At 48.4% G+C, this 14,305-nt stretch overlaps 1 protein-coding gene across 1 annotated transcript in view; it reads right to left on the bottom strand.

Moving 5' to 3' along the window:
- GALNT17 (polypeptide N-acetylgalactosaminyltransferase 17) overlaps positions 1 to 11,292 on the bottom strand; it is a 440,942-nt gene extending 429,650 nt beyond the window's left edge. The window contains exon 1 of the mRNA XM_055409983.2: positions 9,600 to 11,292. Coding sequence (XP_055265958.1) covers positions 9,600 to 9,837 — 238 coding nt within the window. The 5' untranslated portion in view covers positions 9,838 to 11,292. The remainder of the gene's footprint in view (positions 1 to 9,599) is intronic.
- Positions 11,293 to 14,305: the final 3,013 nt, after the last annotated feature.

The following is a 14,305-nucleotide window of genomic DNA, read 5'->3' as shown; positions in this document are numbered from 1 at the left end:
GAGGTTACCAGCCAGAGCTCGGGGCTTGCATAGGGCACGTGACCGTCCACCACCTTCATCCTGACCTATCGGGGGATGCTGAACCTGGGAAAAGGACCCTGATATTCTGGAATCTTGACTCTGTCCCTCACCGTCTGTGTCATCACGACCAAGTCGCACAGTATTCTCTATGTCTCACCTTTTCAGCTCTAAAATGATAAAAAACAAATAACTTCCTCAGAAGGTGACAGACAGCCAAAAGCCCTGTACAGAGTTACACAGGAATTCTACCAGGAACTCTGTCTGTCCCTTCGTCCATTTTCCTAAAGTCAGTACAAAACCACCATTTAAAAAAAATTGTTTTAACACAATATTATTTTCTTCTGCATAATGGTTTTGAATTTTCTAAAATTTCCATGATAAAATATGAATTAAGCCTACTCTAGAGAGAAAAGGCGGAGAAGGCAATGGCAAGCCACTCCAGTACTATTGCCTAGAAAATCCCATGGATGGAGGAGCCTGGTAGGCTGCAGTCCGTGGGGTCGCTAGGGGTCGGACACGACTGAGCGACTTCACTTTCACTTTTCACTTTCACACATTGGAGAAGGAAATGGCAACCCACTCCAGTGTTCTTGCCTGGAGAATCCCAGGGACAGGGGAGCCTGGTGGGCTTCCGTCTATGGGGTCACACAGAGTCGGACACGACTGAAGTGACTTAGCAGCAGCAGCAGAGAGAAAAGGAGCATAAAACCAGCATGTTATAAAACCACACATTCACCAAAAGCATACTGAACCGTGCTGGTCTTTAACCTGGCTAACTGCTTCACTTCCAGGCTCCTCCGAAGGTTCTAGCACCCGTTAGTCAGGGTCTGGTGAAGGACCAGGGGTGGCCTCAAGATGGCGCTAGTCAGGGTCTGGTGAAGGACCAGGGGTGGCCTCAAGATGGCGCTAGTCAGGGTCTGGTGAAGGACCAGGGGTGGCCTCAGGATGGCGCAGGCAAGATGACAGATAACAGAGACAAGAAGAATACCTCACACACTCTCCCCAGCGAAGTCTTTCCAACTCCTTCCTCCAACCACATCCACCCCACACAATCCAGTCTCTACAGAGTCAAGGTTATTTTCTCTGTGATTACCATTTACCTCCTAAAACTGGCTTCCATCCAACTAATCAACTAATAAACCTTTTTGCCCACATGACATACAGGGTGTTATGACAGATGCTGAAGGATGGGCATGGTATTAAATAGTTCAAAACATGGTTCAAGTCCTCAAAACACCTGTAGTCCAGTTCTGAACTCAAAAGATAAAGCCACCGAGGCACTAGAGTCAAAGCCATGGGTGCGATGGACATGGGCAAGAAAGCTCCAAGCAACCTGGATGAGGAAGAGCTCAGACCGTGGGACCTGGCACAACCTTCCACCCCAGGCAGTGACCTTGAGCCAAGCTTTAAAGGACGCATGAATGCAGAAAGGGGGCAGAGAGAGCAAACCAGGACAACCAGCTCTTCTCAAAGACTGGACCTGAAACACGGAAGATGCAACCCTAAGACAAACGCAGGGCTATTTCAGCAAATGGATCAGCCTGGCTGGAGGAGGCAGAAGCACTGGGCCCGGGTGGGAACGTGGGCTGACAGTGGTCGGCCTTGACTATCAGCGTCCTGGCTTGATCACAGATCCTCAGGAAACACAGAACTCCTGGAAGGTCTTGGGCTCTGTGCAAGCAGTGCTTTCCATGCAGACAGCCAGAGTCCCGAAAAGCAGGGTGAGAGACCAGAGCTGGGGCGTGGGTTAAAGGGCACTACAGCAGCAGTAAGCGGGCAGCAGTGGGTGCCCAACGGTAAAGATGGAAGGGCGGATGTAAGAGCGGCTCTGGAGGGGAGAGAACAAAATCATCTCAGTGTGCTTTCCACCTTCCCTTTAAAGTGTCCTTCCCAGCCTGCATCAAGAAAAACAAAACAGCAACAGCATGCAACCATTTTTCAAAAGACAGGCACTAACAGTTTTAGCAGAGAGGCCCGTTCTGAGGAAGTCTGGATCATCTGGCACCCCCAGCCCAGAGGGGCCCTGCAGGACACCCAAGAAACTGTTTCCGGGGTGAGAGAACACTACAGATGGCTGTGCTGTCTCTCCTGCGTGAACTTCGTAAGAGTCCCCAGGAAACGTCTGAGAAACCTGAACATCATTAAAACACCAGCTCCCCCCTGGTACCCAAGGGGCTGGGCCCCTCCTGTATGTCCAGTGCTTGGCTCTCTTGAGCCCTCCATTAATTCCCAAGCAATAAGGAGCACCAAGGTCAAGGTTTCCTTGTCCTCCCGTAGCAAGGAGTGGAGACGCTGCAGAGCAGGCAGACACAGGACTCCAAGTCCCATCTCAGCACTCTCCCGCCGCAGCAGGAGACCTCGGCAGGCCTACAGAATCAACAGGTGGGATACGCTTTACCCAAAACATGCACAGGCAGAGGATGGAGTGCTGAGGGGTGGGGTGGAGAGGGGGAAGGTCACTGTGAATTACACTTGTCAGCCAGAAAGATAACATCTATCCAATTGCAGCCTGAATTCCTGGCTTGTTCAGGAAAAGCTCCAAACCCAGTCTTCCTGCCTGCTTCCCCTCAGAGGTTGCAAGTCAAGAAAACTCGTCTTCAATATGTAAGACAATTACTAACAAGTATGAAAGGGGAAATTAACAATAACACAATAATAGTGGGAGATTTTAACACCCCACTTACATCTATGGATAGATCAACTAAACAGAAAATTAACAAGGAAACACAATCTTTAAATGATATAATAGAAGAGTTAGACCTAATAGATATCTATAGGACATTTCATCCCAAAACAATGAATTTCACCTTTTTCTCAAGCGCACACGGAACCTTTTCCAGGATAGATCACATCCTGGGACATAAATCTAGCCTTGGTAAATTCAAAAAAATTGAAATCATTCCAAGCATCTTTTCTGACCACAATGCAGTAAGATTAGATCTCAATTACAGGAGAATAACTGTTAAAAGTGCCAACATATGGAGACTGAACAACACGCTGCTGAATAATGAACTAATCATTATTAGACATCAAAATATGCATAGAAATGAATGAAAATGAAAACACAACAACCCAAAACCTCTGGGACACTGTAAAAGCAGTGCTAAGGGGGAAGTTCATAACAATACAGGCATACCTCAAGAAACAAGAAAAAAGTCAACTAAATAACCTAACTCTACATCTAAAGCAACTAGAAAAGGAAGAAATGAAGAACCCCAGGGTCAGTAGAAGGAAAGAAATCATAAAAATTAGGGCAGAGATAAATGCAAAAGAAACAAAAGAGACCATAGCAAAAATCAACAAAGCCAAAAGCTGGTTCTTTGAGAAGGTGAATAAAATTGACAAACCACTAGCCAGACTCATTAAGAAACAAAGGGAGAAGAACCAAATCAATAAAATTAGAAATGAAAATGGAGAGATCACAACTGACAACACAGAAATACAAAGGATTATTAGAGAATACTATCAGCAATTATATGGCAATAAAATGAATAACCTGGAAGAAATGGACAAATTCCTAGAAAAGTACAACTTTCCAAAACTGAACCAGGAAGAAATAGAAAATCTGAACAAACCCATCACAAGTACGGAAATTGAAACTGTAATCAAAAATCTCCCAGCAAACAAAAGCCCAGGGCCAGACGGCTTCACAGCTGAATTCTACCAAAAATTTAGAGAAGAGCTAACACCTATTCTACTCAAACTCTTCCAGAAAATAGCTGAGGAAGGGAAACTTCCAAACTCATTCTATGAGGCCATCATCACCCTAATCCCAAAACCTGGTAAAGACCCCACAAAAAAAGAAAACTATAGGCCAATATCACTGATGAACATAGATGCAAAAATCCTTAACAAAATTCTAGCAATCAGAATCCAACAACACATTAAGAAGATCATACATTATGACCAAGTGGGCTTTATCCCAGGAATGCAAGGATTCTTCAATATACGCAAATCAATCAACGTAATACACCACATTAACAAACTGAAAAATAAAAATCATATGATTATCTCAATAGATGCAGAGAAAGCCTTCGACAAAATTCAACATCCATTTTTGATAAAAACTCTCCAGAAAGTGGGAATTGAAGGGACATACCTCAACATAATAAAAGCTATATATGACAAACCCACAGCAAACATTATCCTCAATGGTGAAAAACTGAAAGCATTTCCCCTAAAGTCAGGAACAAGACAAGGGTGCCCACTCTCACCACTACTATTCAACATAGTTCTGGAAGTTTTGGCCACAGCAATCAGAGCAGAAAAAGACATAAAAGGAATACAAATTGGAAAAGAAGAAGTAAAGCTTTCACTGTTCGCTGATGACATGATCCTCTACACAGAAAACCCTAAAGACTCTACCAGAAAACTACTAGAGCTAATCAATGATTACAGCAAAGTTGCAGGATATAAAATCAACACACAGAAATCCCTTGCATTCCTATACACTAATAATGAGAAAATAGAAAGAGAAATTAAGGAAACTATTCCATTCACTGTTGCAATGAAAACAATTAAATACTTAGGAATATATCTACCTAAGGAAACAAAAGACTTGTACATAGAAAACTATAAAACACTAGTGAAAGTAATCAAAGAGGACATGAATAGATGGAGAAATATACCGTGTTCGTGGATTGGAAGAATAAATATTGTAAAAATGAGTATACTACCCAAAGTAATTTATACATTCAATGCAATCCCTATCAAGCTACCAACAATATTTTTCACAGAACTAGAACAAATAATCTCACAATTTGTATGGAAATACAAAAAACCTCGAATAGCCAAAGCAATCTTGAGGAAGAAGAATGGAACTGGGGGAATTAACCTGCCGGACTTCAGGCTCTATTACAAAGCCACAGTCATCAAGACAGTATGGTACTGGCATAAAGACAGAAATATAGATCAATGGAACAAAATAGAAAGCCCAGAGATAAACCCACGCTCCTATGGACACCTTATCTTCGACAAAGGAGGCAAGAATATAAAATGGAGAAAAGACAGTCTCTTTAACAAGTGGTGCTGGGAAAACTGGTCAGCCACTTGTAAAAGAATGAAACTAGAACACTTCCTAACACCATACACCAAAATAAACTCAAAATGGATTAAAGATTTAAATGTAAGACCAGAAACTATAAAACTCCTAGAGGAGAACGTAGGCAAAACACTCTCCGACATAAAGCACAGCAGGATCCTCCAAGACCCACCTCCCAGAATATTGGAAATAAAAGCAAAAATAAACAAATGGGACCTAATTAAAATCAAAAGCTTCTGCACAGCAAAGGAAACTCTAAGCAAGGTGAGAAGACAACCTTCAGAATGGGAGACAATAATAGCAAATGAAGCAACTGATAAAGGATTAATCTCCAAATTATACAAGCAGCTCCTGCAGCTTAATTCCAGAAAACTAAGTGACCCAATCAAAAAATGGGCCAAAGAACTAAACAGACATTTCTCCAAAGAAGACATAAAGATGGCTAATAAACACATGAAAAAATGCTCTACATCCCTCATCATCAGAGAAATGCAAATCAAAACCACAATGAGATACCATTTCACACCAGTCAGAATGGCTGCTATCCAAAAGTCTACATGCAATAAGTGCTGGAGAGGGTGTGGAGAGAAGGGAACCCTCTTACACTGTTGGTGGGAATGCAAACTAGTACAGCCACTATGGAGAACAGTGTGGAGATTCCTCAGAAAACTGGAAATAGAACTGCCATATGATCCAGCGATCGCACTCCTGGGCATACATACCGAGGAAACCAGAATTGAAAGAGACACATGTACTCCAATGTTCATTGCAGCACTGTTTATAATAGCCAGGACATGGAAGCAACCTAGATGTCCATCTGCAGATGAATGGATAAGAAAGCTTTGGTACATATACACAATGGAGTATTTCTCAGCCATCAAAAAGAATGCATTTGAATCAGTTTTAATGAGGTGGATGAAATTGGAGCCAATTATACAGAGTGAAGTAAGCCAGAAAGAAGAAAATCAATACCGTATATTAACGCATATATATGGAATTTAGAAAAATGGTAACCTAAACCCTGTATAAGAGACTGCAAAAGAGACATAGGCATTTAGAACAGTCTTTGGGACTCTGTGGGAGAGGGTGAAGGTGGAATGATTGGAGAGAATGGAATTGTAGCATGTATATTATCATAAGTGACCAGTCCAGGTTCGACGCATAAATTTTCCTCTGTTCAAAAAAAAAAAAAAAAAGAAAACTCGTCTTCCTAACCCAGGCAACCAGTCCCTGGTGGTGGACATCCCCACGCCCCCAGGAAATTGCTTACAGGGCAGAAGGGCACACAGGGGAAGAAGCCAGGACCCCAGTCCATCTGAAGCAAACTCTTAGCTTTCCAGAAGTCCTCACTCTGATTCCCACCAACAGGCAAGTGGGTTTTCCTCTTTGCTCTGCCTGGCATAGGCAGCAGAGGACTCTGGGTCATGGTTCAGGCCACAGACTTGTTAAAGAAATACAATCAGAGGCCTCCCCACCCCAAAGCTACTGAATGAGCGACTCTGTGGGTGGGGCCTAGAAAACGACATCTTAAAAGGCCCTCCAAGTGATTCTCAGTTCAGTTCAGTAGCTCAGTCATGTCTGACTCTTTGCAACCCTATGGACAGCAGCACGCCAGGCTTCCCTGTCCATCACCAACTCCTGGAGCCTGCTCAAACTCATGTCCATAGAGTCAGTGATGCCATCATGCCATCCAACCATCTCATCCTCTGAGACGAGAACCAACCATCTCATCCTCTGTTGTCCCCTTCTCGTCCTGCCTTCAATCTTTCCCAGCATCAGGGTCTTTTCCAAAGAGTCAGTTCTTCCAATCAGGTGGCCAAAGTATTGGAGTTTTGTGACTCTGAGGCACACCTAAGATTGGGACTTCCCTGGCAGTCCAGTGGTTAAGACTTCACTTTCCAATGCAAGCGGTGCAGGTTTGATCCCTATTCAGGGAGCTAAGCGCCCACTTACTTTGCAGCCAAAAGACCAAAGTATAAAACAGAAGCAATACTGTAACAAATTCTTTATTGTTTGGACCATTAAAAATGGTCCACATTAAAAAAAGAAAAAGATTAAGACAAGCTAGTGAAGCAGCTGAGAACCTCAATTCTGGAACCAGACTATTGTAACTTCGATTCCCAGTTCTGACACCCCTTAGTTGGGTGATTGTGAGCAAGCTACTTAAAGGGGAGTGTTAGTTGCTCGATTGTGTCCAACTCTTTGCAACTCCATGGACTGTAGCCCATCAGGCTCCTCTGTCCATGGAATCCTCCAGGCCAGAATATTGGAGTAGGTTGCCATTTCCTTCTCCAGGGGATCTTCCCAACCCAGGGATTGAACCCAGGCCTCCTGCATTGCAGGCAGATTCTTTACAGTCTGAGCCACCAGGGAATACTCCCCTAAAGGGGAGTATCAGTACCTATCCTTAGTGTTGCTGGAAAGACCAAACAAGTCCTGGTGTGTCAGTGGCACTTAGTAAATACCACTTGGCATTTTATTATTCCTATTTGGGGCACTGATGGGGTGTATATCATATTCTGTTACCTAATTGAAATGACTTGTGTCCTTGGGTACAGCCTGACACTTAAGGGAGTCAGCTATCTTGTGCGCTCTTTTGGGTCCTACGGATCAGTCTATGGCCCAGATCTGTGTAAAATAATAAGGCCCATCCCATAAGCATCCAATTCCTCCAGAAATGAATTGTGGGCTTTTGTTTCATCCTGTGCCTTGGTCCTTGGACATACAGGAGAAGAGCTCCCACCAGACCCCCGCAGACAACACCTACAGCTGGTCCACACCTATATAGTCAGGCCCTGCTGTCTGCTGGAGGTCAATGGGATTGCAGCATCCCACTGCAGGTACAAGTTCAAGGCTTCCCCTGGATACTTGTTGAGTGATATCAAGAAGCTCAAGGGGTCCTTTCAGAGGATGTTTCAAATCTGACCCCATCCCACCTGGAAGGACCCAGAAGGGATCATTGGAAAGTAGGAAGAAGACAGTATGGTGACATCCTTCTCCCTGCCTGCCACCGGGCTGGTCTCTAGCTCCAATTGCAGGGAGGACAGTGGTTGAGCCAAGAAAGGTCTTACTAACGTCATCAAAGTGAAGACTCCTTACAATTAGAAGGAGACATTTGATAGAAGCTGTCATAAACACAGGCTCTCTGGTCAACCAGACATGGGGTTCTGACTCCAGACTCTGCCACTAACAGCAGAAGGACCTCAGGCAACTTAGTTAACTAACCTCTTCAAGCCTTCTTGTCTTATTTCTGATATGGGAAATGGAAAGAACCTCGTTGGACTGATGTGAACATTCAATGAGATAATGCACTTGTAACCTCTTGGCACTGTGTCTGGCACACAGTAAGAACTTCACCGATAATTATGATCATTATCTTTATGACTATCAGTAGCTCTGGAATTGGAGCTGCCGGGGTGGCTCTAGTGGTAAAGAACCGGCCTGACAATGCAGGAGATATAAGAGACACGGGTTCAATTCCTCCGTTGGGAAGATCCTCAGGAGGGCATGGCAACCCACTCCAGTATTCTGACCTGGATAATCCCATGCATAGAGAGCCTAGTGGGTTACAGTCCATGGGGTTGCAAAGAGTCGGACAGGACTGAAGAGACATCACGCACAGCTCTGGAATTACCGTAAGGACATGAGTTAGAAGCTCAGCAAGGGAGATGGCAGCCTTGAATCTGCCTTGAATACCAGTCATGTGGGCCTTGGAGAGCTGCCCACACTCCAGTGAGTAATATTCTGACCTTGGGGGCAGCAAATGTCGATCCATCAGCTCCTGGACCAGATGTGACCAGGGGGTGTTAAAAGTCTCCCTGTCTTCCTGAAGCACCGAGAACATTTTAGCTGGGACAGACCCTGGTAACTATCACTGATTGGATGGCACGCCTCTCTTCACTGCACTCCTAAAAACCTGCTTCCCCTACCCACCGCGAACTTGAACGATTAACCTCAGGCAGCTCTCCGGGAGAATCCGGAAGTTTTTAATAGCAGCTTCACCAAGGCAGCGCTGGGAAGGGAGGGGTCCTCGTTACTAGCTGAACAGGCTGCCTCCTAGAGAGATAACATTCCTCCAGCGCACTACCGAAGCGCGTTAGCTCCAGACCTAAGGCCTCTACTTTTGCAGACGTTGAAGCCCGCCAATGGCCCCTCCCTGTCCGACCCCACCAAAGGGCTAAACTGTAAGAGCTATTTCCTCCCTTAAGTCGCCTGCGCCTCCAGTCCCATTCGGCCGCGCGTCTAGTTTCCGCACTTGGGGCCAACTGGCCAGGTAATGATTCCTGCACGCGGAGACCCGGAGCCAGCTATGCTGACGTGTTTCCACGATAAAAGCAAACTTACAGCTGGAGCACAGAAAAGAAGCCGGGAATTCTTTCCAGCAGCCCCGGCCTCCTGGGCGAGACGGGGCAGGAAGAGTAAAAGGGAGCGGAGCGCACGGGAGCCAGGAGGTCTGCCTCCCGCCCCGCGCGCAGGGCCCCCGGGGGTGGACCGGATGCCCACGCTGAACCCCGTGGGCATCCGCGCGCGTCCTTACCGTTTAGTTGCCGGTAGACAATGTCCTCGAGGAGCGAGAGGCGCTTCAGGACCGCATCCTGGATGGGGCTGGCGCTGTGCGCGCTGAGGTTAGCGGCCTCGGCCCGCGGCCGAATCTCATGGAAGGAGTCTCCGTTGCGCACCGAGATGGGCCGGCACTTGGCCAAGAAGAGCACGAAGCCGGCCACCGCGATCAAGTTCAACACCAACAGCACTTTGACTCTTCTCAGTGAAGCCATCAAACACGCCCAGTCGGCCCTCGCCCCGGACCCGCGCCCCTTCGGGCTCCGGCGAGGCGCGGGGCAGCCGGGGGCCGTGCGTGCGAGCCAAGCGCTCCGGACGGCTGGCGAGGATCCCAGCCGCTCCCGGCCCCACGGCGCGGAGGCTCGGACAGCGGAGACAGTTAGGAGGTCCGGGCGGTCGCGGGGAGAGCGAGATGGTTCACGTGGAAGCCCTCGGTCTGCAGGAGTGCTCCCCAAGATGCCTACTCGGTCCTCGGCGCGCGGCCCCTACCAGTCGCCTCGGCTTCTCGGCGAGGAGCCGGGGGTCTCTCCTCTGCACCAGCAAGTGGTTCGCCGCTGGCCCTCCGGCCGCCGGGAGCGGGGCTGAGGACGCAGGGGCCGGCAGGCGGGGCTCCCCGGCGCCGCGGCGGGAGCGGCGCGCAGGTGTCGGGCTCAGGGTTCGCCGCCCGCCCGCGGAGGAGCGCACCGCGCCTCGGGCCGCACAGCCACTACCCTAGTCCGCAGGCAGCCGTCGCGGCGCGCCGGCCGCGGTCTTCAGCCGAGGACCGGCTCCCCGGGGCGGGCGCCTTTGTTACGCACACCGACCCGTTCCATCACGCCGGGCTGAGGAATAGCCCGTGGCCAGCGCCCGCATCCTCGCGGCTCCGCAGTCACGCTCAAGTCTCAATTACTCTTAAAGTGGGGGCAGCACCAGGGGGCGGGAGAAGGGGCAGAGCGCGACGTCCTCTCCGCCCCCTCGCGCCCGGGGACACCCCACCCCGCCGCCAAACTCACCAGCGCGCACAGCGCCGCGGACTCCCGGACACGTTCCAAGTGCTGAGCCCACGCAGTGAGCCTTCGGGGCCTGCCGCTCACGCCGGCCTCTCTCCGAGCTGGCGCGTCGGGAGGCTAGCCGGAAGGCGGAGTCGGACCTCAAAAGTCACAGCAGTTCTGTACCCCCCTCCACGGACGTCGCGGGGAGCGCGGCGGGGAGGGACGCGCGCCGGCGCACCCTCCGCTCGCCAGAACCGGCAGCGCCTGCCGCTCTTCCCGCGCCCCAGGGAGCCAAACGCCCAGTCTTCTAATTGGCGGACGCGGTGATACCGCCGCTGCGGCAGGGAGAGCCCACACGGCCCCGGGGCGCGAGAGCCCGGAGGGGACGCGCAGGTGGCGGCAGAAGGCGGGGCGCGGCCCGAGGGGGCCCGGCTGCAGCGCCAGCTCCTCCTCCGGCGCTCCTGGCCACCCCTCTCCCCGCGAGCCAGTCGGCCGCCGCCGCCCGCAGGCTGCCGGGCGCACAGTTCCCCGGCTCGCCGGCTCGTGCGCGCGCACCCGGAAAGGGTGGGGGCGCCGGGAGAGTGCGGGCCGCGCGGGATGGGGGCCGTCAAGTCATGTTGACGGCTGCCCGCGTTGGAGGGACCCTTTGGTTCTCAGCACTCCCCGAGCGGGCGGGTTTGTTCCATCCCGGCTGGCGATGAAGACATCCCTTTCTGTGTGCTCGCAGCTCCGCTTTGCGTGGCCAGGAATGGCTAGAGGGAAAATCTGGCCTGGAGACTCGGATTCCGTTACTTTGGGAGCCAGGCCGGGCGTTGGTGGGCTGGGTGGGTTCGCTCACCGTCCAGGCGACGGTTTCTGTGTCCAGCCCCCACCTCTATACGCATTTATCATAAGAAGCGTATCTTGGCGACTGCATTTACGAAATCTCTTCTTCTTCCCAAAGTCAGGAGCTTCTGATGCTGAAATTCAAAACCCCGCGCTGACCTCTTTGGTTCCTTGGGCCTGGAAAAGAACAGGCTGTCAACTAACAAAGGTTAGATCTGGCAGTGAAGCCCAGTAAATCTGGTGGTTTCCAGCTATTTCGATCTCATTAAAGTTGTTTTTGTTTTTCATGTTACTGTTGGGGTTTTGTGATTTTTTTGCTGATTTGTTATTTTAAATGTTGATTTTCAGCCTTGAAAAGTGAGTGAAAAAATTTAACAATCTTTTAGTTCCATTCCCTTGGTACTCTGTGTCCGGATTCCATAGGTTTTGCTTTGTATAATCTACAAGAAAGTGACTACAAAACTGTTAGATGAAAAAGCCACATCAGAAGGCATAAGGGACAGTTTTTAACCCCATGGGTTGGGCACAAAAGAGGTTGAGTAGGAAGAAACCCCAGTTTATTGAGAGGTTGTAAAACAGACACTGGGCCAGGCACAGTCTCTAGGTTATCTCACTGAATACCCAGTTGAGTTAGATGTTATTATAACCACACTTTCGGATGGAAGCTAGCCCAGTCAAGGGAAGCTTATGCAAAAATAGTGTTTGGACTTTGATTCAGCCATAGGGATGCAGGTGGGAAGGTTGAGGCATTGGGCTAAGGTGTCAGCTTAGAGCCTTCAACCTAATTCTAACTGTATCCTGAGACTGGATAGGCTGTCTTTTTTTTTTTCAAATTTAGATAAGTTTATTGATAATTTCAGGGCTTTCCCGATGGCTCAGTAGTAGAGAATTCTCCTGCAGTAGGAGACACAGTTTCCATCCCTGGGTTGGTAAGATCCCCTGGAAGAGGAAATGGCAACCCAGTCCAGTATTCTTGCCTGGAAAAAAATCCTGTGGATAAAGGAGACTGGCAGGCTACAGTCCATGGGGTCACAAAGAGTCGAACATGACTTAGCAACTAAGCACAAACACGACATTGGTAATTTCACAGTGTCCTTTCACAGGCTGACAAACAAATAGAAAACTGAATCTTACATCATGCGCAGATGCCCTCAGCAACTCTATATAGTGAGTCAGACAGGACAGCCCTCATTTCTCTTCTTCCATCCAAGTTTGTTTAATCTTAGACCAACCTCAAAACAATCTTAGCATGTGCAGTTGTAAGCTATCTTGTCAGTGCAGACATCTCTGGGGTTTCTGGGACACTTCTGTCAGGGTTGTCCAAACTGAAAACTTGGAGGAAGGGTTTTCACACCAGTGCCAAACAAATTCACCTAAAACTCACCCCATCCCCCTCTGTTACAGAAAAGTTCTATTTCTTCTGTTGCAGAAGCTTAGAGCCCAGTAGTAAGTGGTTCTAAACTATGGTGGGTCTGATTCCCAAGCATAAGCATATTTAGGAATAGGATGCTGGAAGAAAAACAGAAGAAACAGCCTCAGTCAACTCTTTGGAAAAGACCATGATGCTGGGAAAGATTGAAGGCAAAAGGAGAAGGGGACGACAGAGGATGAGATGGTTGGATAGCATCATGGATTCGATGGACATGAACTTGGGCAAACTCCGGGAGATGGTGAGAGACAGGGAGGCCTGGTGTGCTTCAGTCCATGGGGTCACAAAGAGTCCGACAGACTTAGTGACTGAACAGCAACAAGAACAAAGTTTCTAGGCAAGATTTAACTCCAGTGAGATTTCTTTTCGTCCCCCTAAAGCCAGAGATGCCCCTTACCTAAATTAACTGATGGCTTTATCATGAATCTTTAAAAATATATATATTTATGTATGTTTTTATTTTTGGCTGCATCACGTCTTAGTCGTGGCATGCAGGATCTCTCATGGCACACAGGTTTAGTTGCCCCACAGCATATGCGAACTTAGCTCCCCGACCAGGTATCGAACCTCCACCCCCTGTGTTGGAAGGTGGATTTTCAATCACTGGACCACCAGGAAATCCCTTATCATCAGTCTTATAGACTTCTCCCCTCTCATTCCACATGCCTCCTGGACAGCTTCTACATTTCTAAGTGACAACTGACACTCTAGATCCATTGAGGGACCCCCTGTCATAGGTACACCCTGAATCCTGTCACCACACAGAAGTGCTGCACTCACGCAATCCTGCACTGAAATTCCACTGTGTGTCCATTGCTTTTTTACTCTCAATTCCGACCAAACAGATTCTCCAGCCACCAGCTACCCCTCTCTGTCTCCTAAGCATCTAAGCCCTTCCATCTCCACTTGAGTTCCTTCTGTATCCTTCCTGGTTATTCGAGATCTGGTCACTCATTTACTTCAAACACAATTCCCAGGAGTGGCCATGATTCACACACATTCATAGACAGGGTCTCCCGCTGCCCCCAGCCTGTCAATATCCGGGGACTTCCCCAGTGGTCCAGTGGTTAAGACTCCTCACTTCCATTTCAGGAGCATGGGTTCCATCCCTGGTCCAGGAACTGAGATCCTGCATGCCAAGCAGTGCAGCAAAATAATAATAATAATTAAAATAAAACATTTAAAAAATACCCACCTTTGAATCAGTATCACCCAGACAAGAAAGGTCACCTGGGAAAACCACATTACCCCAAAGTGTGCGGACATTACCAACTGATGGTTTATAGGGGGTATAGCATGAACTGCTTAAAAGAACTGTGCCATGTCACTAATAAGCTTCTCTCCCCAGAGATGTCTAGAAGACTCCAGAAGTTTTTAACACCCTTTATTCTGGGAGGAAACACTCATAACTTCCATCAGATTTTCAATGGTGGTCAATGACACCAAAATTTGAAGAAC

The sequence above is a fragment of the Moschus berezovskii genome, chromosome 27 (genome assembly GCF_049115385.1).
Source record: "Moschus berezovskii isolate FMDL1 chromosome 27, NW_MosBer_1.0, whole genome shotgun sequence".
Classification (NCBI taxonomy): Eukaryota; Metazoa; Chordata; class Mammalia; order Artiodactyla; family Moschidae; genus Moschus; species Moschus berezovskii.
This window is presented reverse-complemented; position numbering and strand designations above follow the sequence as displayed.